This window comes from Megascapheus bottae, chromosome 33 (genome assembly GCF_031878675.1).
Source record: "Megascapheus bottae isolate mThoBot1 chromosome 33, mThoBot2.hap1, whole genome shotgun sequence".
NCBI classification, from domain to species: domain Eukaryota; kingdom Metazoa; phylum Chordata; class Mammalia; order Rodentia; family Geomyidae; genus Megascapheus; species Megascapheus bottae.
The window spans coordinates 7334286-7346375 of NC_143541.1; the positions used below are offsets into that span (position 1 = coordinate 7334286).

The window sequence follows — 12090 nt, forward strand, 5'->3', positions numbered from 1 at the left end:
TCAGGACCCCATTCCATGCGATGTCCACTTGCCCACGAGTGGAGTGCAGCTCAGGCCAGGCCAGGGATGCTGCCTGGAAGAGGAGACATCCATACTGCGTGCTGCCATGTAATGGGGGGCTGTTCCCCAGAGGCCCTGGGAAGGCAGAGCACTTCAGACTTCACAGAGAGACTGTCTCACAAAGAAAGAAACTGCCGTCATTGCCTCGGGAAAGACCCGGGCCAGCTGTCCGAGACGTCCTCTCCCCCTTCCCAGACAAGCACCGTGGGCTCAGTCCAGGGACAGGCCGTGCCACTCTGGTTCCAGCCTCTGCTTTCCTTAACCCATGTGGCAGAAACACACTCTTCACCCTGGCCAAGCAGAGCAAGGCCCTGGGTGCCTACAAGCTGGCCCGGCATGCCTACGACAAGCTGCGGGGCCTGCAGATCCCTGCCAGGTTCCAGAAGTCCATTGAGCTGGGCGGCCTGACCATCCGCTCCAAGCCCTTCCACGACAGCGAGGTGAGTCTGCTGCCCACGCCCAGGGCTCCTCGGGGCCTCCCAGGCCCTGGACGCCCTCTGGAAGACAACTGTCGTGCTCTGGGGCCTTTTGCTCCTTGCCCTGCCTTTGCTTGCCACCTTCTGCTCTTCTCTTTCTGTTCCCCGCTCTCCACTCGTCTACTGCTGGCTTAGCGCTCTGCTTCAGTCCCAGCCATCTTTCTGGGGTCCTCTCCCCATCCCCAGCCTGGAACTCAGTGTGGGCTGCTGGAAGCCCCCCAGTGCCCACAGCTTAGGTGTGTCCTCCAGCCTAGCCAGTCACAGGACCCACGCTCACACAGGCTGCATTCTAGCTCCTAGCTGTGCCCCAGACAGGTGTTTTGTTGGTGGGACACGTATAACTCCTTCCCTGAGTGGGGGGAGAGGGGGGACAAGTCTAACTGTGCCTCCTAGGTGATGTGTCTGGCATGGTCCCAGAGCCCACCCAGTGGCAGTCAGTGGCCAGAGAGAGCATCTAGGGCAGAGATCAAGGTGGCAAGGCTGGGTTCTATCTAGGCCTTTGTCCTGCTGCCCCAGGAGGTGGGGTTAGCCGGGCACGTGCTTGTTTGTCAGGAGCTGGTGCCCCTGTGTTACCGCTGTTCTACAAACAACCCACTGCTCAACAACCTTGGCAATGTGTGCATCAACTGCCGCCAGCCCTTCGTCTTCTCTGCCTCCTCCTATGGTGAGTCCTCCTGTGCCACCCGCTGCTTTCGGCCAGGGGCCCCGGAAAGCCAACCTGTGCCCTCGCTGTAAGCTGGACGGGTGTGACAGCTACTCTGGGTGATACAGAGATGCCAGGGTCCCAAAGACAGGACTGAGTGCTACCAGACCAGGTCGTGCCCCAGGGCAGCCATGCCAGTCTAGAGGCCAAGCTGGGTCTGGGTCCCCAGATGAGCAGAGGTCTGGCTTCCCCCAGAGGTGCTGCACCTGGTGGAGTTCTACCTGGAGGAGGGCATCACTGACGAAGAGGCCGTCTCCCTCATTGACCTGGAGGCCCCCAGGCCCAAGCGCGAGAGCAAGTGGCAGGAGATTTCCAGCAGCAGTATCCGTGTGCCCATCCGCTGGGCCTGTGGGAGAACCGGGGGTGGGAGGAAAACCGCGAGGTGTCTGTCTCCCCGGCTAAGGAAGGGGAGACTCCCTGTGCATGTGGCTTACGCCATTCCTAACCTGGCACTAGCAAGCAGCTGCTGTGCCCCGGGGCCTCCCTCCTGGCTCCTCTTCCCCTGCCTCTTTTCCTGCTCTGACACATCACCCGTGTGCCGTACACAGGAACTCTCACCCCACACATGGCGGCCCCAGGGCTCTGTCCCGGGTCATGTGAGCCACCGTGGGCCTGGTTCTGTCCCCACTCTCTCCCGAGGCTTTTCCCACACACCTCACACTCTGCACATGGGAGACAGGAGGCCTGGCCAGCCTGGGCCTGTGAGCTGGAGGCAGCGCCCTCTTCCTCCGCACCTCCTTCCTTGACCAGACCCCCCCAGGTTCTCAAACGCTGAGGCTGGACGAGAGCATGGACGTGGTGGGAGATGACGACCCATTCACAGCCAAGCTGAGCTTTGAGGTGAGATGCCCAGGCACACAGGAGAGCTGGCCCAGCGTCCAGGGGTAGAGGCTGGCGGGGAGGGGCGCAGGCCAGCATCTGCAGAGGCCAGCGGGGCCCCCACGGCTTCCCACACAAATGGGACACCGACCAGGGCACCATGCCATGCCCCCCGCAGCAGGGCGGCTCAGAGTTCGTGCCAGTGGTGGTGAGCCGGTCGGTTCTGCGCTCCATGAGCCGCCGGGACGTCCTCATCAAGCGCTGGCCCCCGCCCCTGCAGTGGCAGTACTTCCGCTCGCTGCTGCCCGACGCCTCCATCACCATGTGCCCCTCATGTTTCCAGGTACGGCCTCTGCCCAGGGTCCCCACCTCCGCCCCCATGTCCCCATGTCCCCACCATCAGGGCCCGGCCACCTCCACCTGGCAGGGCCGGGCTGTCCTCACGGGGCTTCTCCGCAGATGTTCCACTCGGAGGACTACGAGCTGCTGGTGCTGCAGCACGCCTGCTGCCCCTACTGCCGACGGCGCATCGACGAGCCGGGCCCCTGACCAGCAGCCGAGGGAAGAGTTAGCACACGCCCACCAAGCCTGTGCCTCAGGGAGGGCCTGGGTGACCTCCGAATTCCTAGTTATGGCATGGCGTGCCGTGTAAACAGCACCAGGAGAGGGGGAAGAGAATGCACATGTATTTGCCAAGGATAAGAATCTGTTCCTTTCCACAGGGCTCCAGCCTGCTGGAGTCCACAGAGCTGTCTGACCGCACACCCGGCCGGCAGATTGCCTCACTATGACAAATAAAAGGGCTACTCGTTTTCATCAGTGTCTGCATTTTAGCAAATCTTCATATTGTCTGCAACTTAATTTCCTGAGGCAAAAGTGCACCTGTTTCTAATTGGCTCCGAAAGGAGCACTGCATTTGCATTGCCCTTAAAATTGCAATGGCAGTGGGAAGGGCAGGGGCACGGGTAACTTTGTTGTTATTTATTTTCACAATGAGGCTCTGTCTTGACAAGAAAATACAATACCTGGTTGCAAAAAGAAGATAGCGGAGAGGTTGGCATGCAGGTGCCCCCACCCTAGCTCTTCCCCACCCCCACCCCAGTCCTGTAGTGGGGGGCGGTCTGTTGGGAATCACTGCTGAGGGCCTTGGCCCCGGGCCCCACAGGTGTCCCACTGGGCATAGGACAGCCCGTGGGCCCTCTGAGGACTTGGGACCCTTTCTGCCCAGCCATGCCCAGTATTACTTCCACCCCGGCAGCTCTCTTGGTGGGCTGTGGTGTCCAGCTCGGAGCGGGCCAGTCTGGAGAGCAGGAGGATCGGGATCCCTGGGCATCCAAACTCAGGAGAAGCTGGATGCTGTCTGTCCACCTTCCTCCAGCATGCCGCTGCCCAGACTCGACACCAGGCTCCATGCTTGGCCCTCAGAGCAGCCGAACACAGGAGGAGGGGACTGGGGTAGGCGGGGCCCACAGGAAGGGCAAGGGGCTAAGGCGTGGGGTGCAGCTACTCGGGTCTCCTGCACCAGGGCTGGAGTCCAGCTTGCCTCTCCCTGCCTCTCCCTGCCTCTCCCTGCATCTCTGGAGAGAAGAGGAGAGGAAGAAGCCAGACAGTTGTGCCAACAGAACTCCTCCATCGAGTGTCTAATTGCTTACGATCATGCATGCTCTCCCTCGTGCTAAACATTTATTAATGTGTTAGGATTTCCATTAGCGCGTTACTTGAACTGAATTCATTTGCATATGGCTGGGGAAAAGTGGGGTGAGGGAGAAAACAACTCCCGATACCCAACAGGCGTCAATCACGGTGACAGATCAGATGGTCTCTGCCTGAGACGCCTTGCACACCCGCACGCTCGCGCACACACGCACGTCCTCTCCACCTGCTGCCTCTGAGCTGAGCTCTGGGGGCCAAGCCTGAGGGCTGGCATTTGCCGTGCACATCCACTCCGTGGAACCAGTGTTGGCCAGGGACCGGGCCCCCCACTTGTGGAGGAGGACGGGCTCTGGCTAGCTGTCTCCCCCGGCACTGTGTGTGCACTGTTGGGAGAGACCAGTGGGGCAGGTAACAGCCTCGGTAACTGTCCCCACCGGGCCTGCTCTTCCCGGGTCAAGGTCCCCTCTGAGTCTGTTCTTCCCCAGGTCCAGATGCTCAGGTAGGGGCTTCCTGCCACCCCTTCCACCAAGACTCCACGCCGTCTTCCCAGGGTGGTCTCACAGTGGTGGTGCCTGCTTGCCGGAGGCTCCCGTGGCAGCCACCTGCCGTGGACAACCCAGGCGCCTTCCTGGCTCGTGGCTTCCTGTCCACAGGCCCTGAACCCTGAGCCTGTGGAACTCAATGCAGGATCTCAGGGCCCAGCCCTAGAGAATGTCAGACCAATGTTAAAGGGAGGGGGAAGGAGGGAGGACAGCAGCACAGGAGGAAGTCACCGCTCCTTCCCCTTCTAGCATGAGTAAAGAGCCTGTGTTCCGCCAAGGGCCATGGGGCATTTCTAGCATCAGTATGGGTGTAACGGCCGCAGGGAGCTCAGGAGAAGATGATTCTGGGCGCCTTCAGCGGCCTGAGTGGCATCCCAAGGCCTCATGCAGCTGTGGCAAATGGGCCTCAGTGGTGTCACCAGGTGGGCTAAGACGGGGCAGCAGGAAATGGAGGACTGCTGCTGAGCCAGCTGAGGCTTAAGGACTATTAGCACACTGTCAGCCAAGCCCTAATCCTCTGGAGGGCCCAGCGGGGTGGCCCGCCGTCCTGGGCCCCACCCAGGCCCCACCAGCAGCTCTCCCCCTGCGTGGCAGGGACTGCCGTGCAGCTCAGCCCCTGTGCTCCTGCCTCAGCCCTGCAGGGTCCCCAGGACTCCAAGCGGCAGGGCTGCGGTGACCCCAGAGGCGCTGCTCTCCCCAGCTCTGGGGAGCACTCACCCTTCCACCAGATTGCACTGTGGTGTGGAAGTTTCTCAGTTACCAGCCAATGAGGGCCCAAATTGGGAAGTGGGACTTCCAGGCCTCCTGGTGACTCAGGCTAGACCAGCAGCTTCCTTTTGGGGTGACCACTGCTCCCCTGGGGCTGTAACTCAGGATCTCCCGGCAGCCCAGCTAACAGCCCGTTAGTCATGGGTGCTGGGGTTGGGGTCTGGCGGGCCTTCCCTGAGCTCTGTCCAATGGGGCGTGAGGATTTTCCCAAAGCCCAAGCAGGTCTGTCCATCTGATGACCCAGGTGTCTGCAGAGGCCAGAGTGGTGACTTCTCACAACCCTCCAGGCCCAGTCTGAGCTTGTGTCCCCACATGAAGTGTGTGTCACACGCTATACCACCAGAGCCCTGTCATTGCAGATGGCCTCCAATTACCCCCTGTCACCACCTCAAGGGGTCGGTTAAACTCTCACTGAGGAGCGCCCAAGACTGCAGAGGGGCAGAGTCTCCACAAGCTCATTCATCCCATGTGCTGAGCATTTACTGTGTGCCAGGCCCTGCACATGGTGAACAGACCAGACAGAAACCCCAAATACACAAAGTACTAGAAGGCACCAATGGCTCACGCTTGTCATCCTAGCTACTCAGGAGGCTGAGCTCTGAGGATCACGGTTCAAAGCCAGCCCAGGCAAGAAAATCCACGAGACTCTTCTCTCCAGTGAACCATCAGAAAATTAAAAGCTGAGCTGTGGCTCCAAGTGGTAGAGTGCCAGTCTTGAGCAGAGGAGCCCAGGCCCTAGTTGAAGCCCCCCCCTCAATAATAACAAAAGCACATGTGCCAGGTACCATACTGGCCCCAGCACAGCTCTCCTTGGCACTGGGACAAACCAGCCAGGTCAAGTCAGATCACACTATCCACCTTGACCTCATTAACCTTGGCCTGATCGCTGACCCACACATCTTGAAACTCAGACACCCTACATCCCCTGCCAGGCCACCTGTGCTTGCTTTCTCTGCCCACCCTGTGTGTCCAGAGGGGGCAGACCGGGGGAGGCCGCAGGAAAGGGGGACCTTTTCTGAGCAGACAGATCTAGAAATCCCATGTGGGAAGAGAGACAGGGACTCTTGTCTGGCCAGTATCTCCCAACCACAGGGCCTTTGTACTTGCTGTTTCTCTGCCTAGGCACCTCTGCCCCCAAAGCCTGGTATGACTAACCCTTCCTATCACTCAGCTCCCAGCTCAAACTGCCCCCTTCCAGCCAGGCCTTCCCCAGCTGCTCTGGCTAACATTTGGCATGCTGGCTCCTAAACGTCCCTGTTTCTGTGCACGACCTTGTAACCCCTGCCCACTGCCATGCCCCCTACCCCCGTGGAAATGCTGGCTACTCGCAGGAAGACCCTGTAGTCCTTGAGCTGGCTGACCCTGGTCAGGGCACTCCACATCTGCATCACTCAGCCTCCCCATTTTATTTGGGGGTGTCACTGAACTCCGGCAGCCTCCACTTCCCCCGACCCCCACCCACCATCATCTGCTGCCAGAGCTCCAGTCTTCTGTCTCCACGGTGTATCCTGCGCCCTGTGCAACATTGGTTTGTCAGGACGCTGGGTGGCACAGGAGCAGCCAGGCTGGGGGGGACACAGCTCTGACCGGGCTGAGGGAGCTAGCGTCAGGCCTGTGACTCGATGAAGGAGAGAAGGTTAGACAGAGGTGACGGGAATGGAGAGAAGTGGGCTCAGGGCCCAGGGCCAGGCCAGCGCCTCCGGCCTCAGATGGGCCAGAATTCCCAGCAGAGCCTGCGACAGGCAAGGTATGGGGGGGTCCCCTTCTCTCAGAGTCCTACCAAACCTTCCCCTCCCGGGGCCCTGTCCTGCCTGGTGTCACCTTGGCACCTATGCAAGCCAATTAGGACCCCGGCAGCAGCCGCAGAGATTAGTATGATTATGAGCGCCCCAATCTCCCCGATGCTGATTCAGCCCGGGGCTTAGGGGGGGAAGGTCACTTTATAAGGGTCTGGGGGGTGGGTCGGGTCGGGAGTCGGGCCGAGGGCGTCCTGGGTGGCACAGCACAGCTCTCCATCGCGGGCGGCTGGGGCAGCCGCCAGGGCCGGGGCCGCAGCCATGAACGGCACGGAGGGCCCCAACTTCTACGTGCCCTTCTCCAACGCCACGGGCGTGGTGCGCAGCCCCTTCGAGCAGCCGCAGTACTACCTGGCGGAGCCGTGGCAGTTCTCCATGCTGGCCGCCTACATGTTCATGCTCATCGTGCTGGGCTTCCCCATCAACTTCCTCACCCTCTACGTCACCGTGCAGCACAAGAAGCTGCGCACCCCCCTCAACTACATCCTGCTCAACCTGGCCGTCGCCGACCTCTTCATGGTGCTCGGCGGCTTCACCACCACGCTGTACACCTCGCTGCACGGCTACTTCGTCTTCGGGCCCACCGGATGCAACCTGGAGGGGTTCTTTGCCACCCTGGGAGGTACGAGACACGGGATCTAGGTGTCTGGGGCCAGGCAGGGAACGCTGCCCTCGTCTCACTGAGAGGAGGGCTTGCTTTGCAGCCGGGGATGAATGCAGGGTTTCCAGCTTCCATGGCCGGGCGGGGACCACGCAGCAGCAGGAGCCAAGCTGGCTTTGAGCCACAGCTGAGACCCGGCACCAGGGAGTGAGCTAAACAAGACAGATCTCTGCCCGCCAGGGTCGGCCCAGCGAGAGGGGCTCCTTGTCCTCTTTGGCTTTTCCCAGGCTTGGGCTCAGTCCCTGGCATCTATGTGACTTGTTCCAGCCTCTGCTGAGTGTGTAGGGTCTTTGTAGTGAAGCCTTGAGTCCTTCGTGGACCAGGGAGGTGTTAGACCCAGGTGGTAGCTTCATAAAGTCCTTCTCTTCCCTTCCCCTCCCTTCCCTTCCCTTCCCCTCCCTTTCCTTTCTTTAGACGGGGTCTTGCTATGTTGGTCAGCTGGCCTTGATCATTAAGTTCTCTTGTTTCAGCCTCCCAAGTGCTGGTGTTACAGGCATGTTCCACCACACTCAGCTAGACGTTTTTAAATATTGGCCACGCCTGTGATCTCAGTTTTTCAGAAGGTATAGGCAGGAGGATTGAAAGTTTGAGGCAAGCCTGGACAGAGCCGGTGAGACGGTCTCAGAAAGCAAAATGCCAGGCAAGTACAGTAGCTCAAGCCTGTACACCAGCGCTATTTGGGAAGCAGAATTGGGAGACTGCAGTTCCAAGCCAGCCCGGGTTTTAAAAAAACTTCATGAGATGGTAGATGGCGTGGCATGCGCCCCTCATTCCAGCTACGGAGGAAGCACAGTGCAGGGCTTGGTGGCAAGCACCTTTATCGTCAGTGACATGGGAACACATAACTGAAGTCCAGGCTTGTCTGGACATAAAGTGAGCCTTATCTCAAAAATCACCCCTGGAAAGCAGGGCCTCAGGTGAGGCCTTGAACTCAATCCCAAGGGGAAAAGTAGCAAATACTTTCTTTCACCTAACTGGAAAGTAGATGGGTGGATGGATGGATGGATGAATGGGCAGATGAGTGGATGGATGGGTGGATGGATAGAAGGATGGATGGGGGTGCCCCTGGGGATAAGGGATCCCTGAGACCTAGAAAAGGCATGCCTCTGAGATGTCTGTCTTGGATCAGACCAGGAATCTCCTCCCTGGTTACAGGAGGAGACAGGAAAGGGTGATGGGCAGAGCTTGGTGCCAGCCCCTAGAGGGGCTCAGATCCAGAGCCCCTGGAGGCCTCTCCAGGCATCTCCAGATGTGGCTGCATCCTTATCATTTCCCATGACCCCAGATCCCTACCTCTGGGCAGAAGGTAGGGTGCCCCATGAAGTTGGGGTGCCATACGCAGACGAGCATTTCTCTGCAGTATACCCACTGACCACCTCCTGCTGGTGTTGGGGGAATGGTCTTGGGGATGATTCATTCTCTCCTGACTGGGCTCACTGCGGGAAAGGTAGAGGAGGCATTGATGAGGGCTCTGCTTCCCTCCTGTGCCCCGAGGAACCGCCCCACAGCCCAGTTGTCCCCTCTCCCACCGGGAGGGGAGGCCATCCACTGTGGGTTTCTGTCATCTCTGTCCAGACCCAGGCGTCATCATGGACTGCCATTCCATCTGAGCCCATTGCTCCTGGGCTTTTCTCTGCCTGCTCCCTGCCTCCTCTCCCCAGTCTCAGGCCCTGCTCCCGGGCCTCCCTGCCCCTCTCTCTGGATGGGTGAGGAGGTTGGGCCAGGGGCTGAAGTCGGCCACTGTCTTGCAGGTGAAATCGCCCTGTGGTCCTTGGTGGTCCTGGCTATCGAGCGCTACGTGGTGGTGTGCAAGCCCATGAGCAACTTCCGCTTCGGGGAGAACCACGCCATCATGGGCGTGGCCTTCACCTGGGTCATGGCCTTGGCCTGTGCCGTCCCCCCTCTGGTCGGCTGGTCCAGGTAAGGCCCCAGGAGCAGGACGGGGGCTGCAGGGCCCTTTGCTGGCCTGGTCAGGATGCAGATCTGGAGAGGCCTGGTCCTGGGAGCCATCCTAGAGGGCCCTACCCCAAAGCCCACCCAGGAGACTCTCCCAGGGCTGGGGACCCAGCAGAGGAAGCAGAAGCAGCCGCATCGGGGCCATGGCTGCTCCGCCTCCCGAGTGGTGTCAAGGAGAAAGCCAGCAGTCACCTTGGCCGAGCTCCTAATCCTCCATTAAGCCCCGGGCCCATCCCAATCCTCTTTGGCCAAGAGTTCCTTGGGCAGCCAGCGCCCTCTGACCTTGGGGCAGCCAGCCTCCCGTCACCACTTCAAACGCTGCAGAGAGGAGAGATCACAACTCCGGGGCCAGAGGCCATCAGTCCCTGCTCTCCAGAAAATCCCTGCTCTCCTGGGGTCCATTCCTCAGGCCCTGATGAACCCATCCTACCCCCAGCCCCTGCCTCATTGGCTACCTGGCCACGCACAGCCAACAGACAAATCTGGGTCAAACAAGAAGTCACGCAACTCCATTCCCCACAGCCTGCTTTCAAGGCTGCACAGGGCCCCTTGCCCGTCCATGTGACTGCATTTGGCCTAGACAATGTCACCTTAGTAGGAAGCCCTCATTTTTTTTTTTTTTTTTTGCCAGTCCTGGGCTTGGGCTCAGGGCCTGAGCACTGTCCTTGGACTTTCTCAAGGCTAGAGCTCTACCACTTGAGCCTCAGCACCACTTCCGGCTTTTTCTATATATGTGGTACCAAGGAATCGAACCCGGGTCTTCGTGCATGCTAGGCAAGCACTTTAACCACTAGGCCAAACTCCTGGCCTGGAAGCCCTCATTTCTGCAAACTGCCACACACAGGGAGGAGAGGGCTCCCCTCTTCCTCAGCCCCTCCACCCGTACCAGAGCACAGCTGGCCAGGAGGAGGGCCTGCCGTCGGTGTAGCTGAGGGCTGGCACCTGGAGAGGAGTCTGGGCAGTTCTGGGCTCCCGTGCCAACCGCCGTGGCTCTCACCACCCTCAGGTACATCCCCGAGGGCATGCAGTGTTCCTGCGGGATCGACTACTACACGCTCAAGCCCGAGGTCAACAACGAGTCCTTCGTCATCTACATGTTCGTGGTCCATTTCACCATTCCCTTGATGATCATCTTCTTCTGCTACGGGCAGCTCCTGTTCACCGTGAAGGAGGTACGGGCGGGCGGGCGGGGGGGCGGCTCTCGGGGGCGGGGCCGGCAGGACCGGTGGATGCCCCTCCCTGTGCCCCCAGGCAGCGGCGCAGCAGCAGGAGTCAGCCACCACGCAGAAGGCGGAGAAGGAGGTGACGCGGATGGTGATCCTCATGGTGGTTTTCTTCCTCATCTGCTGGCTGCCCTACGCCAGCGTCGCCATTTACATCTTCACCCACCAGGGCTCCAACTTTGGCCCCATCTTCATGACCCTGCCGGCATTCTTTGCCAAAAGCTCCTCCATCTACAACCCGGTCATCTACATCATGATGAACAAGCAGGTGCCTGCTGTGGTTGGGGGGGAGGAGGGAGGGCGGGCGGCCGAGAGGGGGGCGGTGGGGAGGTCCTGGGTGAAAAGTACCAGCAGGCAGCTTCACCCTGGAGCGTGGGCCAAGCGCAGGGTTTCAGGTCACCCTGGAGCTGTCCTACCTGTGCTGGGGGTGGGGAGGGGCCTGGGACTCAGCATTCTCACGAGCCCTCCAGTGGGAGAGGGCTGCTCCAGAAGGTTCTGGGTTGTGTTCAAAGTAAAACAGGTTGCTGGAGGCCCGAACTCAGCAGCTAAGACTTGAGAGTCTAAAGCTAGCCCAGGCAGGAAAAGACCATGAGGCTGTGGCTCAAACGGAAGAGCAAAAGACTTAAGAAAAAAAAAAAAGAGAGAGGGAAAAAGCTCAGGAACAGTGCTCAGGCCCTGGGTTCAAGCCCCAGGACGGCCAAAGAGAAAAAAAAAAAAAACAGTAAGCAATTGCAAGCCAGGGAGTGGGCTCGTTCCAGTCTTCATAAAACAGCGCCAGGATGGAACAGGCTTGCTTTGAGGACCGAAGGGGTACAGTGTCCTGAACAAATACCAGTGACCTGTCTGTGGGGTGGTCTCTGGAGTGAGGCCCACTGGGTTCCAGTGCCTGCACCGCCCCTTTCCTCTGTGTGGCCCTGGGCAAGTGAATTCCCTCTCTGGCCTTCCTTAGAAACACACACTTCCAAGGGCTCGTGTTGCCTGGGAGGTTGCAGAAGGCCCAGGGCACTGTGGCCCCTGCACTGGGGCCTCCCATGCCCGGGGAGGGGTGGCAGGGGCCTGGAACAGGCCGGGGTGGGGGTGGCTGCCCCAGGCTGACCTGCCCCCTGCCTTCCAGTTCCGGAACTGCATGCTCACCACCCTGTGCTGTGGCAAGAACCTGCTGGGTGACGATGAGGCCTCCGCCACCGCCTCCAAGACAGAGACCAGCCAGGTGGCCCCTGCCTAGGACCAGCCCAGGACTCAGTGCCCCGCAGGCCATGGCAGCCCCCGCCCCGCCCCATCCCAGCACATCACTCAGCAGAAGCCCCGCCCACAGGCGCCAGCTCCTAGGGGCTCTCTGAGTTTATTTCAAAAGAATTAATGAAACAAAAAAGCAAGGCTCCCCACTCAGCGGGGATGGCCTGAGAGAGGACTTCCACCCAAACCCCTTCCCT

General features: G+C 59.9%; 2 protein-coding genes across 11 annotated transcripts in view; both read left to right on the forward strand.

Moving 5' to 3' along the window:
• The window catches only part of Ift122 (intraflagellar transport 122), a 50967-nt gene extending 48093 nt beyond the window's left edge, over nt 1-2874 (forward strand). For 4 of the 10 annotated variants that reach the window (XM_090323909.1, XM_090323910.1, XM_090323911.1 and 1 more), the window contains 6 exons: nt 335-500; nt 1089-1200; nt 1435-1560; nt 2000-2079; nt 2237-2401; nt 2518-2874. In XM_090323909.1, coding sequence (XP_090180035.1) covers nt 335-500; nt 1089-1200; nt 1435-1560; nt 2000-2079; nt 2237-2401; nt 2518-2607 — 739 coding nt within the window. In that variant the 3' untranslated portion in view covers nt 2608-2874. Of the gene's footprint in view, nt 1-334; nt 501-1088; nt 1201-1434; nt 2080-2236; nt 2494-2517 lie in introns of those variants that run through there. The other 6 variants (XR_016533534.1, XR_016533535.1, XR_016533536.1 and 3 more) reach the window with 2 other exon arrangements.
• A 4204-nt stretch (nt 2875-7078) lies between these two features.
• On the forward strand, nt 7079-11882 carry Rho (rhodopsin). The gene is made up of 5 exons (XM_090323783.1): nt 7079-7439; nt 9230-9398; nt 10441-10606; nt 10686-10925; nt 11772-11882. The coding sequence occupies exons 1-5, from the start codon at nt 7079-7081 to the stop codon at nt 11880-11882; spliced, it is 1047 nt and encodes a 348-aa protein (XP_090179909.1).
• The last annotated feature ends 208 nt before the right edge of the window (nt 11883-12090 follow it).

Coding starts and splice junctions, on each gene's coding strand:
- Rho (XM_090323783.1), top strand. CDS start 7,079: ATGAACGGCACGGAGGGCCCCAACTTCTACGTGCCCTTCTCCAACGCC. Junction 7,440..9,229: donor GTTCTTTGCCACCCTGGGAG/GTACGAGACACG, acceptor ACTGTCTTGCAG/GTGAAATCGCCCTGTGGTCC. Junction 9,399..10,440: donor CCTCTGGTCGGCTGGTCCAG/GTAAGGCCCCAG, acceptor CACCACCCTCAG/GTACATCCCCGAGGGCATGC.